The sequence below is a fragment of the Pituophis catenifer genome, unplaced genomic scaffold (assembly GCF_029215685.1).
Source record: "Pituophis catenifer annectens isolate HBS135680 unplaced genomic scaffold, rPitCat1.0.hap2 SCAF_7, whole genome shotgun sequence".
Lineage (NCBI taxonomy): Eukaryota > Metazoa > Chordata > Lepidosauria > Squamata > Colubridae > Pituophis > Pituophis catenifer.
In genome coordinates this window covers 53260626-53281993 of record NW_027256887.1, presented here as the reverse complement: position 1 = coordinate 53281993, position 21368 = coordinate 53260626, and the positions used below count along the sequence as shown (strand labels likewise).

General features: G+C 34.8%; 1 protein-coding gene across 1 annotated transcript; it reads left to right on the top strand.

Annotated features, from left to right (window-relative positions):
- The first annotated feature begins 10156 nt into the window (after window positions 1-10156).
- On the top strand, window positions 10157-15259 carry KERA (keratocan). The gene is made up of 2 exons (XM_070947630.1): window positions 10157-11042; window positions 15093-15259. Exons 1-2 carry the CDS (start codon window positions 10157-10159, stop codon window positions 15257-15259), a joined length of 1053 nt encoding a protein of 350 aa, XP_070803731.1.
- Window positions 15260-21368: the final 6109 nt, after the last annotated feature.

Below are 21368 nucleotides of genomic sequence, written 5' to 3'. Positions count from 1 at the left end.
TGGCATCTGAGTCATATTTATGATTGTTGCACTGTCTCACTTTTGCAACCACTAAAACAAAGTCAATGGGGAAGCCAGATTCACTTAACAACTATGCTACTAACTTAACAACTGCACAGTAATTGAAAAAGTTGACTGGATTTAACATCTCAGCTAAGATTTAAAAATATTCATAAAAATTTGCCTTCAGAAATTGTGGGAGGCCCAACATTGGACGCTTTTAAGAAGAGACTAAAGCCATCTATCAGAAATAGTATAGGTCTCCTGCGAGAGCACGGTGTTGGACTAGATGACCTCCAAGGTCCCTTCCAACTCTATTACTGTTAACTGCAGTGATTCATTGAACCACTGTGGCAAGAAAGGTCATAAAACAGGACAAACCTCACATAACTGTTTAGCAACAGAAATTTTGGACTCAATTGTTGTCATAAGTTAAGGTCTACCTATAGTAGAGATGATGTATATTATAAAAATAGTAAGGACACAGGAGCCTTGGTGGCGCAGCAGACTAAAGTGCTGTTAAGTAGCCCTTAGCTGCCAGCTGCCTGCAATTACTGCAAATTCAAATCTCACCAGGCTCAAGGTTGACTCAGCCTTCCGTCCTTCCGAGGTAGATAAAAATGAGAACCCAGATTGTGGGGGCAATAAACTGACACCGCTTAGGGGGAGCCGAAAGCCCTACTAAGCAGGTATATACAAAAGTATGAAGGCTATTGCTTAATGCATTGTAAGCCTCCCTGAGTCTCTGGAGAAGGGCAGCATATAAACCGAACCAATAAATAAATAAATTGAAAAAGTTGACTGGAGTTGACATCTCCAGTTAAGGTTGAAAAACATTCATAACAAATAACTAGATGGACACATGGTATAGGCATTCTTTTATGAAAACTTTAATCTCAGCCTTGCCACAGGATTTTTCACGTATGTCATGCAATTCTGGAAAGTCTTCCTTCCTTTTCTCATTGCTCATAATCATCAACCGAAGAAAGTTATGAGCTAGTAGTCCTCTGTCCAGGAGATACTTGCAGCTGCTTCTTTTTACCCTAACTTCTGAATGTAAGCCCTACTTGTGAATGCAGGCAATAGGTGGAAGATGAAATATTCAGGGATTTTCCTATCACATCCCTTGAGGCATGAGCACTAAAACGCAACTATGGGAATTTATTTCTTAAAGCAGACTCAGTAAAGCTTTGCAAAATGAGAGGCTATGTATGTATGTGTGTATGTATGTATGTACGTATGTATGTATGTATGTATGTATGTATGTATGTATGTATGTATGTAGCTGAAGTTCTTACGCCAAGTTCTTAAGCTCAATTTGGCAACTTCAAGATGTGTTGCTAAGGTTGAAAACTACCGATACACTAAATATTGTACTCTGGACTTATTGCACTAAATATTGCACTTCTGTCACAAATCCTTTTTCATTAGCTTGCATTTTATTCTGACTTTCCATTTGTATCTAAATGTATGAATGTGTCCCCTTAGTCTGAGATTTCCAAAGGGATCGACTTTGTTATTAACTCTCAAATTCCATTTCAGTGTAAATTTTTTTCTGAGTTATGTTTTATAGACAGAATCTTTATCTAAAGGTCTTTGTATAAGAGTGCACATGCTTATAGCCACTAAGGAAACTGAAATCATTCCAAAAATATCAGAGGACAGAGGGGAGAAATATACATGCACAGACTACTTTTGGAAGAAACTAAATTTATCTGGATCTTGTTATAATTTCATTTTACTTCAATAGGAGCCAAGCCACATCACCACAAAATGTTGCCTTTTGACATTTAAACTTCTAAGAATGTTGGTAATCCACTACCCAAAATATCAGACAGACAGCATCTAGTGATTGGTGCATAATCTGGGACTTCTTCTGGAGTCCTTTCTTCCTGTTCATGCAGCAGGTGGCAGTCATAGACAGGACCATAGCCTTTGCACAATTACATCTTGTGCACCAGTTGTAGTTGTTTCTCATTTGGGAAGCATTGCTCATGATCACTTGTGTTACTTAGTTACTACCTGACTGGACTATTCCAATGTATTCTACTAAGTGTTGGGGATTCCCTTGAAGAGCATTATGAAACTTTAGTTAGTCCAGAACACAACAGCACATTCTTTATTTGGCACAGCAGCTCACCACTGCTGTGTGAGCTGCAAAGGGCTACCAATAAACTTCTGAGTTCAATTCAATGTACTGATTGTCATCTTAGAAGGCCCACATGGCATGAGGACAGCTGGCTTGGAAAAACATGTCTTCCCACTTGTTTCTATAATTCCTAGTAGATTAGCTATCATGGGCAAGCCCTGGCTCCCACTGGTGAAGTAGTGTCATTTTGTGGAGTCCAAGAAGTGTGTCTTATATATTATGGTGCCTCTATTGTGAAACAGCTTTCCCCCTAAAATGTGGAATTATTGATGATTTTTGGAAGATCTGGATCAGAGGAAGGCAATCCTCTGAATCCTCTTTAAGCACTTAGACTTCTTTAATCATAATAACTCAATTAACTTAGATTTCCCCAACCCACTATTTTCCAAATTCCTATCAGAACAACCATTAAGAAACGTGGACTGCACGAATACCGTGTTTCCCAAAAAATAAGACCCTGTTTTTGAACCCCGAAATAAGTGTTTGTCCTTATTTTCAGGGAGGTCTTATTATTTTGGGGCACGTGGAGGAAACCAGAGGAAATGGCGGAAACCAGCTGCGCATGCACTTAAATATTTTCAAGGAGGGCTTATTTTCCAGGAAGGCTTATTTTAGTGCATGTGCTCAAAAGCTCGATTGGGTTTATTATCAGGTAATGTCTTATTTTAGGGGAAACAGGGTAGCAAGAGCACTTAGACTTATATACCTCTTCATAGTGCTTTACAGTACTCTCTAAGAGGTTTACAGAGTCAGCATATTGTCCCCAAAAATCTGGGTCCTCATTTTACTGAAGAATGGAAGGCTGAATCAACTTTGAGCCGGTCAGGGATGAACTTCTGGCAGTGAGCAGAGGTAGCCTGCAGCACTGCATTCTAACCACTGCATCTCCTCCAGTTAATCTCCAGTTTTTGATACCATTAACCATGATATAGTTCTAGACCACTTCCATGGATTGCCATGGGATGTACTCTCAAACATGCTTTTTCAAAAGACAGCTAGACTGTTGTCTTTTGATAAAGCATATTTGAGACAACTATGACCTGAGAATCTCCAGACATGGGATGCATTGTTTTACAATGTCTTTCCTCCTTCTTGAAGGACTAGTTCTAGTTGGGGAGGGCTGAGCTACCCAGAGATGTCAATACTTTTTTGAAGTATTAGAGGGTTCTGTACTACTTTTTTTTAATGTTTACATAAAATCACCACGGGAGGTTATTCATTAGAACAGAATTCACTATTATCAGATGATGCAGTAGAAGTGCTGACCCAGTGTCTGAAGGAAAGAACAGACTCAGATTGTATCTTTCAAAAAGGGATGGCATTTGTTTTATGGGTCAAATTATTCCAGGAAATACTAAATATGTTTCTGTATAGAGTTGGACTCACCAATTTAAAGGTAATTCACAATTTGAGAATGTTCCTGAACTAGCAGATCCTTCTCAATCAGCTGTTGGCAACTGTAGGAGGAAGGGTTTTGTCTCATGCCTCAATTATTGCACCAACTCCTGATTTGGAAGACTCTTCTCACAGTCACTCATATCTTAGTTACATGTGCTTGGATTACTGAAAAATATTTATAACTGTAGCTGGTATAAAATTGATGACCTGGGCAGGGACAGCTATCCTGATATATTCAAGTGATCCACTATTTTGGAAGCTGCATTGTTGCCAGTTGGCTTTGGCTTGAATCATATCTGGATATAGTTCAAAGTCAGTTTATTTAAGGGCCTGCCTTGTCCTTGACAGTCAGGTATTCATCTACCTCACTGATTAGATCCAATCAGGTCTCCAGTTTTTCTCTACAAGATCATCATTTGATGGTATGATTGGAAGGCAAAGACAAAATAAACTAATTAAGGTATAGCTGACTCCATCTCTTCCCAAAACGCCTGGATAATTCTCTAGTCTTGTAAAAGAGAGGGTTAGGGTTAGGGACCATGCCATGTTACATTAAACCAAGATAGTGGAAAGAGTGCTACTATGGTTGATTTGGGATAATGAAAGTATGGAACTAATAGTGATGAGGTAGATAGAACTCAGTGTCTTAAACCTTTTCCTTTTCAGTCACCAGTCAGATGTTTCTAATCTGATGACAATCAGAATAGTGGTTAATGTTTGTTTGTAACTTGCTGATGTATAAATATTGGTCATTGAAGTTTCATTAAGCAGTTAGGAATAATTAAGATAGCTTCTGTGAATGGAATTCATTAAAGGAACAGAGATGAAAAAGCTATGGGACGACTCAGCAGGTTCACTGAAATCATACCTTTCTCAATAGAAAATCCAACTGATAGAGAGTCTAATGATAACTACACACACTTTTCTAATCTTAATTATTGAATGTTAGGCTTCTTAAAGGACTTTGAACATTAGTTTGTTTCTGGAATGAGCTAAATAATTTTGTCTATCTGCAGGATATAACTACTGAATAAAATAAGCAAAAAGAAATGAATGAAAATCAGATGCCATATTATATTAAGAACTAGCTGAATACTTGTGCTCCACTACAAAACTATGTGATTGGGTTTGATAAATCAACACTTCAGACTTTGAAAATTAATGAGTAGTTATAATTATATAACTGTCTCTCTTTTCCCTTTCTCTCCCTGAGGCTGGCTCCATAGATCCTTTCCTATCCCCTTCTCTCCCTCAGGCTTGCCCCATAGAAGCCTCTCCCCTTCTCTCCCTCAGGCTGGCCCCACAGAAGCCTCTCCTCTCCCCTTCTCTCTCTCAGCCTTGCCCCTCAGAAACGTCTCCTATCCTATCCCTTCTCTTCCTCATGTTTTCTAGCCCCACAGAAGCCTGTCCTATGCTATCCCTTCTCTCCATGAGGCTTGCCCCACAGAAGCCTATCCTATGCTATCCCAATCTCTCCAGAGTTATTTTCAAGTTGGGAGGAGAAGTAGAACGTTTAACTAATTAGCATCAGAGTGTGTTATAATAATATAGGAAATACTAATGCTCTGATAGTCATTTCGAAAAATCCTTTCTTAGTGAGCACCTAGAAGCCAAGAGGAACATACGTGGCAACTTTCAAGTTTGTAGACTTTATGATTCTGGAGATTTTGTGATTAATGCGTGAGTGGTTTTCGCTTTTATATATATATATAGATTACAAAGAAACTATTTTTCAGAAAAAACTGATCAAAATGAGAGGAACAGAACTGATAAAATAATAACTAAAATTTGCACATAACTATTTGTTTCCAATTAACCTTTGTTCCTCCCTCTTGATGTTATTCTTCTAATTGACAGTAGAGGTTTTAGAGTTGTTTTAAAAGAACTTATGTTGTGCACAAATTTATCCAAAAAATAACAACAACAACAACAACAACAACAACAACAACAACAGATGGCTAATAAAGTTAGTTTGTCAGACCATAATTTTACTGAAGATGAAAAAGGCTACTATTTAAATTACAGCCTTTAGGTATTATCCAACAGAAGACAGCATAGTGATGGCAGCAGAAGCACTGAAATGTTGTATTTTCATGGGACTTTAATTAACTTGGTACATTTCAAAATATTTATCTTTAAAACTGAATTATTAAAGCTTTAAGTTCCCTGAAATTTATTACATAGCATACTCATAGCTACATTTATTTGAAATTCAGCGTTAAAACTTTGAATAAAGAATTTAGATGTACCTGAAAGACTACTTTTTCTCCAAAAGATCACCACTATACCATTATGAGTACAAAAAGGACACATACAAGAATTTTGATGTGTGTGTGTGTTTGTGTTTGTGTGAGAGGTCTAACTCAATTTATTTTTCTCAGTCCACACAACTCCCAAGCAAGCATCGAATGAACTAGTTCTTTTAAGGAACCATTTACAGGTTCAAAGAGAGTGTCAATTTTTACCTGCTTGAAACTAAATCCTGTGGATTTTCTATCTGAATCAGGACTGACCAGGTGGTTCTTTGATACTTTTACTACAGTAACTGTAATTAAATCCATAATCAAAATTATCTATCTTCTTTATCTTACTCTATCTCAGTTGTGCAATTACACATTAACTTCTTTTTTTTCTCTTTCTTTCTTAGCTATATGCATTTGCATATTCAAAAATTGTTAATATTTTCAACTCCAATTTGTTTCCAGCTGGCATTACATTCAATCCTACCTTTCCTTTATATGTTTGCTGTATAAATTAGAGCTATCAGGACAATATGCATCCTCTTCATTCTCTTCCTTATTTTGAACTTCTTAATTTTAAAAATTTCTCAGAAGAATAATCAGGTGTTCTGCTAGTCTTAATATTTTCCATATTATCTCATGCAGGGGTGAAATCCAGCAGGTTCTGACAGGTTCTGGAGAATTGGTAGCAGAAATTTTGAGCAGTTCGGAGAACCGGTAACAGAAATTTTGAGTTGTTCGGAACTGGCAAATACCACCTATGGCTGACCCCAGAGTGGGATGGGAATGGAGATTTTGCAGTATCCTTCCCCTGCCATGCCCACCAAGCCACATCACACCCACCAAGCCAGATTGGATTTTACCACTGATCTCATGTGTTATATTGTTAAAGAACTTGCAAAAGTCAAGGAAACAAAAGTAAACTTCCTTCTTATATTTTCTTATTTTTCATTGTCTATTTAACACAATCCATTTCATTTGACATTTTTCTTTCCATGTATGACTTTATGGGATAGGGATTTTCTGTCTTTCACTGTGAGTTGTATTGTGTTGGGAGGGGTGCACGAAGGGAGCCTCAGCCAATCTCACAGTATACATGTTGAACAGCATATGCAAAACTCTTAGCACAGTGGTTGAATAATTGCTCTTTCTCTTACTTCTTCCCTTTTCTGATAGAAACTTACTCATACATCTTTTCCATTTTCTTGGCCACTCAGTTTAATCCACATTTTCCATATTGTTGATGCAGATATGTTAGCATTTTGTTTTCCTGCAACTTTAATGACTAGTAAGATTTATGGAAATTTTTATGTGAAAGTGGCATAGACTGAATATGAATTGAATTATCTATCTGTATCATATTGCAAAAGTTTTCAGAAGTCTGCAAAATGCTCATATGATATTTTTGTACCACTATAATTGAACAGATATCACGTTTTCATAGTGTTAGTCTCATGAGGAAAGGAGATAGTAGGAGGAATTAAGTTCAGTTTCTCTGTTGAGAGGCACTGGCTATTGATTGTTGGATCATGAAAGTACTGGTTACACAAGAATCCAGTAGCCAATAAGGCATTTTCAAAAGTTAATTAAAGTAGACCTCCGTGATGTTGAAGCAGACTCCACAAAACTCTGTTCCTTCTTCTCAACAACTACTGATGAAACATATAGGCCAGTCTGCTTGTTTGCTCTTCAGCAGTGGCAAACATTAAGATAAATATTTACTTCAATGTTAGATCAGGTGCTCTGTCATAAAAACTTAGAAAGCTGCTACAAGTCTATGTTGATTGTACTAGATGAGATGAATCCATGCTTCACTCAATGATACTTGTCAGCTTATGTAAGTATCTCTTACCCTACATCAGGGGTGTCAAACTCAAGGCTGGGGTGCTTAAATGTGGCCTGTGGGGCCGGCCTACAACTAGCAAAGGACCAGCTTGCAATGACTCTGGCAGTCAAGCCAGGGGTATGCGGGGGGGGGGGGGGGGGCTCATGCAGTCCCCCTGTGCCCCATTTTGCCTGGCAGGATGCTACAAGAGGCATCCATCCCATCTCCCCCCACCCTGGCCAGTCTGTGGAGAACTACAATGCTGACCCAGCCCTCAAAGAAATTCAGTTTGACATCATCAGCTGAATCAGCCAATAAAAAAGACAGATTTTCTGGAATATTGATCTGGTTATGATAATAGTAATGATTTTTGGTCCTATCTCTTCTTCCTCCCATGTGTCTTATCCTTAGTTGGAAAGCCAGATGTAAAGGAATTATTAAAATGATTTGAGATAAAGAATATAAATAGTGAATGATTGTAAAAGCAAAATTTAGAATACATGACGAAGTTTTAATCCTAGAAAATGTCCGTATTTTGGAGACAAGAAATTTTTCTTGTTCATGGAAAGAACAAGAATTGTATAAAACTCTTCCAATAGTAGCAAACATATTTCATCAAGACTTCTGAACTGTCTTCTCTAGTCTTCCTAATCAAGAATAATATCTGTAAAAGCATTCCTGCATCTGTTTTTGATCAAAATCAAATAAAAGGTTTCCACAGGAACAGATGGCACTAGTTTAAATTCTTTGTTCTCTAATTAGAGTAGCTTGAAAATGAATGCAAATATCTGAATGTATCTGCATTAATATTACTGATTTTTACTACAGTCAGTCCATTATTTTAAACTTGAGCTTAGTATTTACCGGGAATGACTCCAAAGGCATCTTGATGGGAAATACAGAATTTCCTGTATTCTATTGTGTAGGTGCTGAGGTAAGTAGCTATTTTAGGGGTTAAATTTGTAGTCACTGATGCACACATACACACACATATATATGAGGTTGTATTCATAAAAAACTGCCTGTTGCCTGATCAACTCATATACTGTAGTCTAGCAACAGTTATCATAGAAAGAAGAGAATCCAAGCTGAGGTAAGTTAGAATCTGAAGCAGTGTTAAATTAGAAAAAATAGGCAGGTATTTGAAGTGATGTATCTGTATATTTTAGACTTGAATGCTATAAATTTCTGAGAAATGAAACTACAATTAGTTTTGAAAGGAAAGTTATTTGTTTTTAATGATTTTTCAGGTGCCTCCTGTACCAAACCTGTACAGGAAAATGTTGGGAATATTTATGTACCAGAAGGAGATGGCAAATTAATGTATTAATAAATTACAGTATTCCCTCAAAATTATTTAGTCTCCCTCTGTGTCTCTCCCTGAGTTTATATACCGAGAAATCTTGAAGGTTGTTATCCATCAATTTCAAAGCCTATCAAAACATTGTCATGTTGGATTTCATGTTGTAGAGAAACAGTATACAAACACAGCCACCTACGCACCCCCGTCCAACCATACAGAATGCAAAATACTGTTTTCCTGTTTTTTTAATACTCCCTTTAATTTTCAACATTAATATTGTTTGTTATTAATTAATGTACTTAGAACACTTCAGTATATGTTTTTCCAGCTGGTCTCTCCTTTTTTAAAGGCTTATTTGTATCAATCAAGATCCTTATAATTTCAGATGTACTATTTGAGAATTGTACAAATGCTACCATATAATAGAAAATTGGATTGTGTATTCATTTTATACAGGCAATGAAATAAGTTATTTTCAATGTGATTTTTTTAAAGAATGGATCTTGACAAAGAAATCTATATGTCAAGCAACAGAAGTGAATATCTGGACAGAATCTGTTTTCAAAGTAATTACATTTTTTTTTAGAAGAAGCCAATAATTTATAGCATTGGGAATAAGTGAAATTTTTCAAACAAAGTTCTCCAGACATAGAGGAGACTTGCCCAAAGAGCAGCTCCAATATTCTTTGATGTTCTTCTTATGTGTATAAAAGGATCTGGACCTAGAAAATCTGATCCAAATACTTTATCATCACATAATACAAAAATTATTTAAAGAATCACTGGACTAAGGCTGGAAAGCTGTCAATAAAAGCAGTGGTGTCAATCATCTGATGTATAGCGGACTGTTATTTGATTGAGGGGTTTTTTGTTTTTTTGTAGAAAAATATGTTGCCAGGTTAAGGGTAAAGTAGAATAAACTTATCTGGTACCAGTTACCAAATCAAACTTCTTTTAAAGTTTCTTTTAAACGAATATTGAATGTGGATGCAGTTTAGTTGAGTAGCAATTTATAAGGATTCTAGACTGATGCACAAATTAGCTGCAGAGTGCTCTACTAAGCAATATTTTTTAAAATAAATGTTGGGGTAGGGGAACAGACAGAAATGATATAAAATTTTTGACTCTTATGAGAATATAAGCCTTCACATTTTATTATAAAATTAATGTTATTTGTTGTTGGAAACAAAAGATTCACGTGTAGTCTGTAACTTCATTTTGCCCTCTTTTTAAGGTAAACTATGAATATAATATTTTGTTCCAGCCTTTTGGTATCCTTCTTAGCCACTATTGTGTGGACTCGCACTATCAGAACGATGGAGGATGAATCTGATCCATACAATTGGTTGTTTTATACCTTTGAATGTCCACAGGACTGTTTCTGTCCTCCAAACTTCCCAAATGCTTTATACTGTGATAGCAAAGCAATGAAAGAAATACCTGCCATCCCACCGGGAATCTGGTACCTCTATCTCCAAAACAATCTTATTGAAATAATTACAGAGAAGTCTTTTGTGAATGCCACCCAACTAAAATGGATAAATCTAAACAATAACAAAATCACTACCAATGGAATTGAAAAAGGTGCGTTTAACAATTTAAAAAGTTTACTTTACTTGTACCTGGAAGACAACTATTTAGAAGAAGTGCCAGATCCCCTGCCAAGAAGCCTTGAACAATTGCGTTTAGCAAGAAACAAAATCAGGACAATCCCTCAAGGTGTCTTCAACAATTTGGAAAACCTAACTATGTTAGACTTACATCAAAACAAACTGTTGGACAATGCTCTGTCAAGCAACACTTTCCAAGGACTGAGCAGTCTCATGCAACTCAACGTTGCTCAAAATTCCCTTACAAAAATGCCACCAATCCTTCCTGCTAATGTGAACCAGCTATTTTTGGACAGTAATTCTATTGAAGCAATACCAGAAAATTATTTTGATGCAACGCTCAGATTAGTTTCCCTACGGCTGAACCACAATAAATTAACTGATGGAGGCCTACCAAGCAAAGTCTTTAATATTTCATCCCTTCTTGATCTTCAGCTATCATACAATGAACTCACCATAATCCCAGCTATTGGTATCCATCTTGAGCATCTTTATCTTGATAACAACAGAATCAATAGTAAGTGTATATGGCCCACATTTTTGCAGTAACTCTGTTTTCCTATTACTTACAGAAATTTGCCATCTGTACTTAGATGTAAGTACATTTGTACTTAGAAGTCTCCCTTCTGAATAATATGCACTGGGTTATGTTTCATACAGCAGAATAAAAAGGCAGCATTTTGAAATTGTTCACATGTATAATGATACCTTATTATTATTTATATATTTATTCATTAGTTTTCAAGATAGCCCAAATCCAAAAACATTCCGTGTGGCTCGTATTCTTTCTAAAGAATATATAAAATAAAAATAACAATGCTCATACACAGCCATACAAATAACAAACAAATAATTGTCAAAAGCTCCGTGAATACCCTAATCCCAGGCATCAGGAAAAGCAAGTCTTCTAAGACATTCAGAATATTTGAAGGTGAGACATGTACATATCTCGGATGGGATGCTGTTGTTGGCATTAGGGTCATGTTAGAGAAGGCATGCATCCTTAGTTATGCAAAATAACAATGTTTAACTGGAGGGCCCCAAACACACCCACTTTGTGCAATTATACTAAATAAATAGAAACTATTAGAGACATACATCTCCTCAAAGAACTAAACCCTATGCAATGAAGTGCTTTATAAATGGCAACCAGTATCTTGAATTGCACTGGAAAGTCAAGTCATAACCAACACAGCTCTTTAAGCAGTGATGAGAATGGGTATAAGAAGAAATTTCTGCTATTGCCTATGCCACTGCCTATTGAATCAGCTGTAACTTTCCATGGTTTTCAAAGGCAATCCCATATATATTGCAATAGTCACATCAGGAATTGAATAGGGCATAACTGACTGTCTGAAGGGCCTCCAAATTGAAAAAAGGTTGCACAATTGCTGCATATAGCAGACCTATACAAGGCCCTTCTGGGCTTCTTTGAGCAAGAGCTCAAAGCAGAAGAACTCCCAAATTGTGTACTATGTCATGAATGCCTAAGTGCAGCTTATCCAAGAACAGTATTTCTTGTACTGCTATAGTGATAGCCATGAAGTGCCAATCTAGGGAGCCCCAAACAGCCACAGCCACTCAGTCTTGACAGGATTGAGCATGAGTCTGTTCTTCTTAGCTTCCTCCTGAACAGTTTCCAGACACTGGATAAATACAATGATAGCTTCTCCTGTGCAGCCATGTAGTCTGTATTAATTGGTATATACCACTGGTGTCAAACTTGTTGCGTCACATTGCAGTCATGTGACTTTATTGATGTTTTCCCCTTTGCAGAGCTGGGATGGGTGTGGCCTGCGTGTGATGAATCCAGCCTGAGGGCCACCAGTTTGACACCCCTGGTATATATAATTAATACAATATGATGATACTAGATCCTGAATTTATGGATAATTTTACCAAGGAGTTTATGCAAATGTTAAATGGGAATAGGGGTAAGAACATTGAACCTGTTTGTGGGGGATTATGGGCACAATCTCTTCCCTATTCAATGCCAATTAAACCTGACTACTGAGGAAGGAAGCAAATCACTGCAGCACAAATTTCCCAATTCCAACTCTTAAGCTAGTCAGAAGGATACCATAGCCAATGATATCAAAACACACAATAAACAATAAAAATATATATTTTTAAAACACACACACTGAGAGAACAATAATAATATGAAAATGAATACACTGCTTCTATCTCAGCACTGCCAAAGGTAATTGAACATCATATAATAATAGCCATAAAGGGAAGATTGGAAACTGAACAGTAATTGTCCCCAGTGGCAAAGTCCATGAGGGCCCCTCACCTCCTTCAAGGTCAAAGGGATCGTTTCTGCCCTCAAAGAGGCTGACACTATTGCATAGATCCAACCATTGCATGGTCTCCCCCCAGGTCATCTTCTCAACCCAAAAGAGGTCTGGATGTAATAAACAGGTAGATGAAGTCACAGTTCAGAAGATCATTGTAATCAATTATAATTGCAATTAGTCAATTGTAATCAAAATCAAATTCAGTCCAATTAACATTATAAGATGCCCCAGCAGCTCACTTGGATCTGCCCAGTCAGAATCCAACTTCACATGAAATAATTAGAAAGGATAACTCAAAAAAAGTGCTCATTTAATCAGAACTAGCCAGAAATCAGACATACAAATTATGTAGGATTATTTGATGTATTTTATCTATTGAAATGTCTATCACTACAATACAAGAACTAATTAAGATAATCATGATGAATGCTGTTCAGCATTCACCCAAACTAGGAAGAGACATCAGAATAACAGTAATAATGTGAGAATTTGATAGGTGGATAAAAATGCTAAATCCAACCTAAACATCTGACTATGCAACAAAATAATAATATCATCAAACAACATCTGGTTAGCCCAGGTTCCTGGGAAGGACTTGATAGGAGAGTAAACACACTAAATGCAGTCTAAGCATCTGGCTGCTTGTGCAGCCAACCATAATAATATATTAAATTGATATGCCATCTGACTCCCAGTAACTCTGAAAATATTCTATCCTTTTTAATGTGAATATAAAGTAGTAGGATGAGCATCAAATGGTTGAATAGTATGTCAAGCAGAGATATGAACTCTACAGTTTAGCAGTAGATAAATAGATGGGATGGGGGTTGGAAACAAGATGGAGATAATATCTTAAATTAGTGAACCCAGCCACACATTTTATCCTATGTCTCCTTATAATGTATACATGTATATTCATTAATGAAAAATGTTCACTATTGTACAGTTGGAAATGCTGAGAGTTTATTGCAAAAAACAAAACAAAAAAACAATCACAGCAGAAAACAGAAATCTCTAATTAATCAGAATACCCAGAAATTTATTCTAAGCCTCAAATTACAAAAAGGCCAAACACCTCCATAACAGACAAATGAATCACATGAATAAATCCATGGAAAAGTGAACCATCTGCACCTGCTTCCTGTTTAGAAACATAATGAAATGCTCTGTGAAATTCACAGTATCATATGTGCATTTTTGATGGCCTTGTTCTTAACATTTTGGGTTCTATTTTTTATGAAAATGCATTGTTATTCAACACAATGCTTTTTGATTTTTAGAACTCTCTTATTTCAAGAAAAATTCCCATTCATAAAGTTCTGAAGACATTTCAGTGAGTTTCTGAACTTTTAAGGCAAACAAACAAACAAACAAATAAAAACCAACCTGGCAAAAATAAAGGTGAATGTTTTTCCTTTCCAGCAAGGGTCCTTTATCTTTAAAAAAGACAGAGAATTCAAATAAGGGCACCTCAAATTGTATAATTCTTCGTCAGATATTTGCCCTTTGTAGCTCTCTTTAAAAGATGTAAAGAAAGGAAGAAATTGCATATTAAATTAAATGTGCTTCTGCATTAAACTCCCCTTTAAATTATCAGTGACTTCACTTTGATTGCAATTCTTAGATTTATTTTTACATACCATCCTGATTCCCAAGAACTCAGATAGATAGATACTGTAGATAGATAGATGGATGGATGGATGGATGGACGGATGTATAGATGGACGGAGCTATTTAGGGGGGTTGAGAAACTCCTGCAATTTATTGCAAGTGCAATTAAAAAAATTAAGTCACCTGGTTGAACTTGACTCCTTGGTAACCATTCAGAAGTGATTTTAAAACTTTCTTCGTATTTCAACTTCCACCTGTAGTCTTCATCTAAAGATTAGAAGGTATTTTCTATAAGAAGGTATTCTGTTTAGCTTTTATGCCTAGACAAGGCCAACTAGATGCTGTTGTCTCCTGAGGCAAAAAACAGACAAACAAACCCCTCAAACATCTTTATAATTTCAGAAATGACATTGAAGGTACCCTTGCGACTTAATTGATAATTGACCAGCAAAACATCTCTATTTTGTTATCTTTCTCACGTTCCATAAAAGAAAGAAGAACACGATGTTGACTGGTGATCTTACTGTCTCCTGAACAATGCAATTTATAATAATAATAATAATATTCAAAAGTATCAATAGCTTTTACCTAGTAATCTAATACATTTATTACTAGTAATTTTTCTCATATTTATTTGGTGTTTTTTTTTTTTTTAGGTCTTAATGGAACTCAAGTATGTCCAATTCCTATCCCGGGAGATTATGTTTATGAGAGCAATTTACCACAGCTCCGTTATCTCCGCTTGGATGGCAATGGAATCAAACCCCCAATTCCATTGGACCTCATGCTGTGCTTCCGACTCCTTCGGGCTCTTGTTATTTAAAGACTACTTTGTGATACAATGATTTAATGAACATCTTTGCTGGCATTTGACTTGTTACGCTTTCCATATATTTTGTAACATTTAAAAAAAAAAATTCCTGCAATATTGAAGTATTTTCTATTTTTTCCTAGTAACTCCTTTGCTTTAAATTTTAGAGATGGATTCTAAAAACCAGAAAAATTAGTTTAAAACAGCTTTTGTTGTGGTATATCATATGCATCTTGGCCTGGATATTCAGGAATTGTGTTTTCACCTATGTTAAGCAATAATAGTATAATCTTTATAAGTATAGTATTACAGTACTGTAAATGTCAGATTGCTGTGTTTAATTATGGGATTAACCTCAGCAATCTTCCCCCTTTACTCACCATTTAAGCTGCTCCATTATTTTACAATTAAAAAGTAAGAACATACCTTAATCTATTGGATAGAAAATGAAGATAAATATGTGTTTGAACTACACATACCTAGACAATGTTATTCTATCTTTTTTTTAATAAAATGGTCTTCATTTCTATATAACAGCAAAATGTGTTTGAAGATTTACTTGAAGAGTGATGATAAGTTCTGTTAAGAAATTCATGTGTTTGTAAACCCTGTCTTGTTGAAACTTATTTTCTCCATTTTAGATGTGGATATCTTAATCCATATAAAATATTGTATGCATATCAGATAGATACAGAAACACATACACATTAAATCTCTAAAAATAAATAAAAAGTAAGCATAAAATACAATAATAATAATATGGAATGGAAAATCATCAAGATTAATGCTGGTCATAAAGAAGAGGAATAGACAAAATAGAAACACAAAATCAAGCAACCTGCCAGATACATCAGAGACTTGGTCAGACAAAATAATGTGACAAGCTTCGTACTCTTTGTCTTCTGGATAGCAGAAGCAGCATTTCTAGTTGTCAAGGAAAGAAAACATAAATACTCAAGGCATCCTATTATATAGTTCTTCCTCCATACTATTTAAATTTAAATCAGAAAGAAGAAATTACTGAGAACGTTCCATAAAAGTGTGGTCTTGTAATATCTTTTTATGAATAAGCTGCAGTCTTGAAGAAGCTCATTCTTTACTAACTGAACAATGACAAATTGGTGGCATCAAGATAATGATACCCAGTTAAATAGCAACACTTAGCCATATTTGGCTAATTAAAAAAAAATAATTAAATAGGATTGGCCTATTAATACTTGACTGAAGGAAACCCTACAGTCACAGGTTGTACTACAAAGTATATGTGCATATGCACAGACACATACATACATACATACATACATACATACATACATACATACAGTATATGAAGAAAGAAACAATAAATCTATATTATGGTCAAGAATTTATGTTCATATAGCTAAAAAAAAGCCACATAAGTCATTTTTAACCAGAAGAGATTTTAACATTTTAAGACAAGCATTTCCAGCAGTAATAATTTATGCTTAGTTTAAATTCTGAATTCCAGTTCTTCTCAATGAATACAAACAGTCATACTCTCTACTGAATACAGAATATCATATGTTTATTAATATTGTTGCTAGATTCAAATCTCAAAATGAACCTTGCACTGTCACTACAAATAAAATCATATGAATGACATGTAATTCAATAACTAACCTACCTTGAAGCTATGCAGATCTCAATGGGGGTTTTCTAGACTGAGATTAGGATTGGTGAGCAATATGAGATTCTGTTCAAGGAGGAGGTGGCATCTGCAAACAGAAATGTCTTTAATTAATCTAGCCATATTCATATCTGGGCCAGCGTATCAGCATTCACTCACGGTTTAGTTATTTCATGTTTTGACTGTTGCAACATACTCATGGGACTACCCTTGAAAACTACTTAGAAGCTACAGCTGTTCCAGAACATTCTGGAACATAGGCAATTATACTATAGTATATCTGCTTCATGAACTGCAATTCTTATCAGTAGTTTTCTGGATACAACTCAAGGTGCTGGTTATCATCTATAAAACCCTCATGGCATATGACCTGGTTACCTGTCTTTTGCAGTTTCTATCCATTCTAGCAATTGGGCACAGTCAACCTGTGACTCACTGATTATAAACTAACACAGAAAATATTTCATTATTTATATTGCATCACTCAAAAGTTTTTCCATTCCAGACTATCAAAATGTAAAATGTATGTATATATGTACATATACATATGAGAACATGTATCTATTGTTTACTTGAATAAGGACATTGCTTTTATATAATTACAATAACACTACAAGCTAGAGTGGGTACCTCAAGACCAGAGTTTATTAAATAGTTGAAAAGAAAGTTTAAGTCTTAACCCTTTTCAGACATCAAATAGATGAAATTGCACTTGTGGAAGAAGTAACAGGATGCTCACCATTTCTGTGATCAACCGACTATCATACTCCACTTATTCTTAAGACACTTTTATCTTATATGAAACTGGAATATGATTTTCTGCAACTGTAATCCATTATTCAGGACATTTCTCACATTGTTTTCAAGTAGTTTTAGATACTCTTTTCCATCATCAACATTTTCTGAAATTAAAGCAGAGCACAAAACATGAGAAAAACTAGAGCATGTTAAAATTTCTATAAAACTACATTGTGATTTGTTTTGATATCTCCCATAAGGCCCGGGGATATTGAAATGCCCATAGACCAACATACAAGGCAGTTCTTAGGTTTTTTTAAAAAAAAATACTTTAAAATTAAAAAGGAAGTGGGCCGGCAAAGCAAAGCACCAGCCTCCTGAACCAGGGATGGCCTTGAAATACTTTTGAAGAAAGAAAAAAAGGGCTGTTAAACTGTGATAAAATAATGTATGATAATCTACACAAAATGCCCATCAATAATTTACTCTATTAAATAACAGCCCATAGTAGAATTAAAGTAAATGTATTACTGCATGTGGAATGCACTACTTTATAGTTAATTTAACATAATACTAAAACTCTACACACCTGGAATTTGTTTATATTTCATTTAATTTTTAATAATATTTAATATTTATATGATTGTTATTATATATCTTTATTCTATTGGATTATTGTATACCTCCAATAGTTATCCTCAGTAAAATGGTTGGCCATATAAATGTGATTAATATATAAATAATAATTAATAAAGAAGAATTTTTTTCTAGTCATTAGGCAAGACTTATTGCTTTGTTTTCAGTTGAGGACAAATGAGTCAAATGATTGACCTGTCAATTTTTTTTTAAATTAGCCTCAGTTCTTTATTTTTTCTTTTGAGGACATACAAAACAATTACAGTAAAGAATTTACATATAAAAACCTGATTATAAAACAAATTTGTATGTTTTACTATAAATAATAAAAAAGTGATTTTGTCTGTAGATAATGTTTTTAAACTTCACCTTTTTTATTGCTTTTATAGAAAAGAAATGGCATTAAGCATTCCAGCTTTCTGTTTGTTCTTGAAAATGGCATGAATGATGAATTAGTTATTTCAGTACAGACTTTGAAACATAATCTCTTTCCTCAGAAATAAATTACACCTAACTACTGTACAAGGTTAGGCATTCAGAAGATGTTATCTGATTTGCTAAAACACCAAGAAATTTCTCAGGATTTGATCTTTACCATATCATCTTCCTTCAGTCTCAGACAAGACCATGACTGTCTAGAGTCTAATACTATCAACTCTTCATTCAACGCTCGTGACTCTATGTCATTTAAGGAGACAAAAGTAAAAGATAACCGTTCTCTTTCTTTTGTCATTTATAAGCAAATAGTTACACCTGGGAACACATAGGCACACATGTGCACACACACATCAAATTATATGCTTATTTTTCAAACAATTTTAATTCTTTGAAAAGAATTGAAATTTTAATATTTTGAAAAGAATAATAATTATAAGCATATATTTTAACCGTTTGCTTTTTAATTTGAGTTAGTGGTTTCCAAAGCTTGATATAATTTATATCAAAATAGACATATCTTCTGCAAGTCAATAGAATTATACTATGTTCTAGGATTTTACTTATTAAAACTGTACTTTCCAGGTTTCTAGGTTAATTCTATCTATCTATCTATCTATCTATCTATCTATCTATCTATCTATCTATCTATCTATCTATCTAAATCATCACCTACATACAATACCAAAAATATTATTTTATAAACAGTTTTAATTTTGCAATATTTTTGTATATTAATAACCTGAAAATCAAAGCCTAATATGATTTAGAACTTGGGTCCATCCTACTATTTTTTAAAAAAATCCAGATCAGTGATCAATCTGGAGCTAGAAGAGATGTGAGTTTATATGGCTCAATAGACCATAGACTCAGTTTTTCAAGTATATCTTTATCTCATCAGATTCAGAATGTCAAATAAATAAATATGTATTGTCCTTCTATATTAAAAGTTCTAGATAACATTTATTATGGCAAAGTAGCCCTAGACTTCTAACTGTAAAACTCAGTTCACGTTTTGGAATAACATGTAGATAGAGAGAGAAAAAGCGACCTCAGCATCTCATTTAATATTTGTATCAAGATATTTGTTATCTTTGTCCAGTCACTGAAAAGTAATACTTCTTTTAGTAGCATGATACATCAAAAGAATATTCTAAATAAAGCATTGTTGAAAAGTTCAGTACAGTTAACCTTTGAATAAAAAATGAAAGTACAGAGATTTAGCTGCCTGTAGGTTCTGACTATTAGCTATTTAAAAAAAAAAACAACCTGAAATATACAAGAGGAAAATGAAGGCCTTCTGCTGTTTACTATTCCCATTAGAATCTCATACCTTCATGAGGAAATCTACTTCACAAAGGCCTTCTTTCAAGCATTTAATATCAGAATGTTTGAGTCAAGGCAAAGTGTTTCTTGAATTTCTAATATTATAAACACAGTTTATAAATGATTTCTTTTTTTAAAAAAGTAAATAAAAGGCATGAGTGAAGTAGTCTGTTTTCGGACATCAGATTTATGCATACTTTTCCTCCCATATCAGTACTTCTTTTGTTCAGTATACGTGAAGAATGAAAATGAAATTTTGTTTGGGAATGTTTATATTTTCTTAAGATCCATTACGATGGATCTGATATATGAAGTGCAAATTACAAATAGAGTTAACAAAAACTGCACTGTAAAACCAGTCGTTACATTAAAAAAAATAAAGTTAGTCAACTAAATCTCACACCGTCATGAGATTTCATGACAAACTAAATGTCAAGGAAAGAAAAAGAAAAGTTATTGATATAAATCATTCAAAAGAACCTACCTTTATTGACTGAATATCCATTATTACCAAATATTTTCATCCACTCCATTGTAGTAGCCTGCCCATTTAATCATGGTTGCTATGATTATGCCTGGGTAATTCTGCTGAAATATAATCTTTCTGAGTTCTTCTGCAGTATAATGTTTGGGGATCATTCATGGAATTTAATTGCCTCAATCCAAATCCACTTCCAAAGATATTCAATCTCACACCTGTCTAGTCTTCCTACTAGACGTGCTCTCCAAATTTGCTAATTACTTGTCTTGGCTCTATCTGGATATATGTTATTCTCTTGCATATTATATATAAAAAGTGAAATTGAACACACACACACACACACACACACACACAGAGTATTGACTTGTTTGAACAGTGTTTTTTTTTTCTTTGCAAAGTATCCAATAAATTGCTGGGGTTAGTGCACAGCAAACTAACAACAGTTCATTTAATGATCATTCAATATTACAACGGCACTGAAAAAGTGACTTATGACCGTTTTTCACACTTATGACCATTGCAGCATCCCCATGGTCATGTGATTAAAATTCAGATGCTTGGCAACTGACTCATATTGATGACAGTTGCAGTGTCCCAGGATCACATGATCACCTTTTTGCAACTTTCTGATAAGCAAAATCAATGGCAAAGCCAGATTCACGCAACAACCATGTTACTAACTTAACAATTGAAGTGATTCACTTAACAACTGTGGCAAGAAAGGTCATAAAATGGGGCAAAGTTCACTGAACAAATGTTTCACATACCAAGAGAAATTTTGGGCTCAATTATGGTCATAAGTTGAGGACTACCTGTATGCTGTCCAAAATGGATAGGAGCATTAGAGACGATATAAC

Coding starts and splice junctions, on each gene's coding strand:
- KERA (XM_070947630.1), top strand. CDS start 10,157: ATGAATATAATATTTTGTTCCAGCCTTTTGGTATCCTTCTTAGCCACT. Junction 11,043..15,092: donor TGATAACAACAGAATCAATA/GTAAGTGTATAT, acceptor TTTTTTTTTTAG/GTCTTAATGGAACTCAAGTA.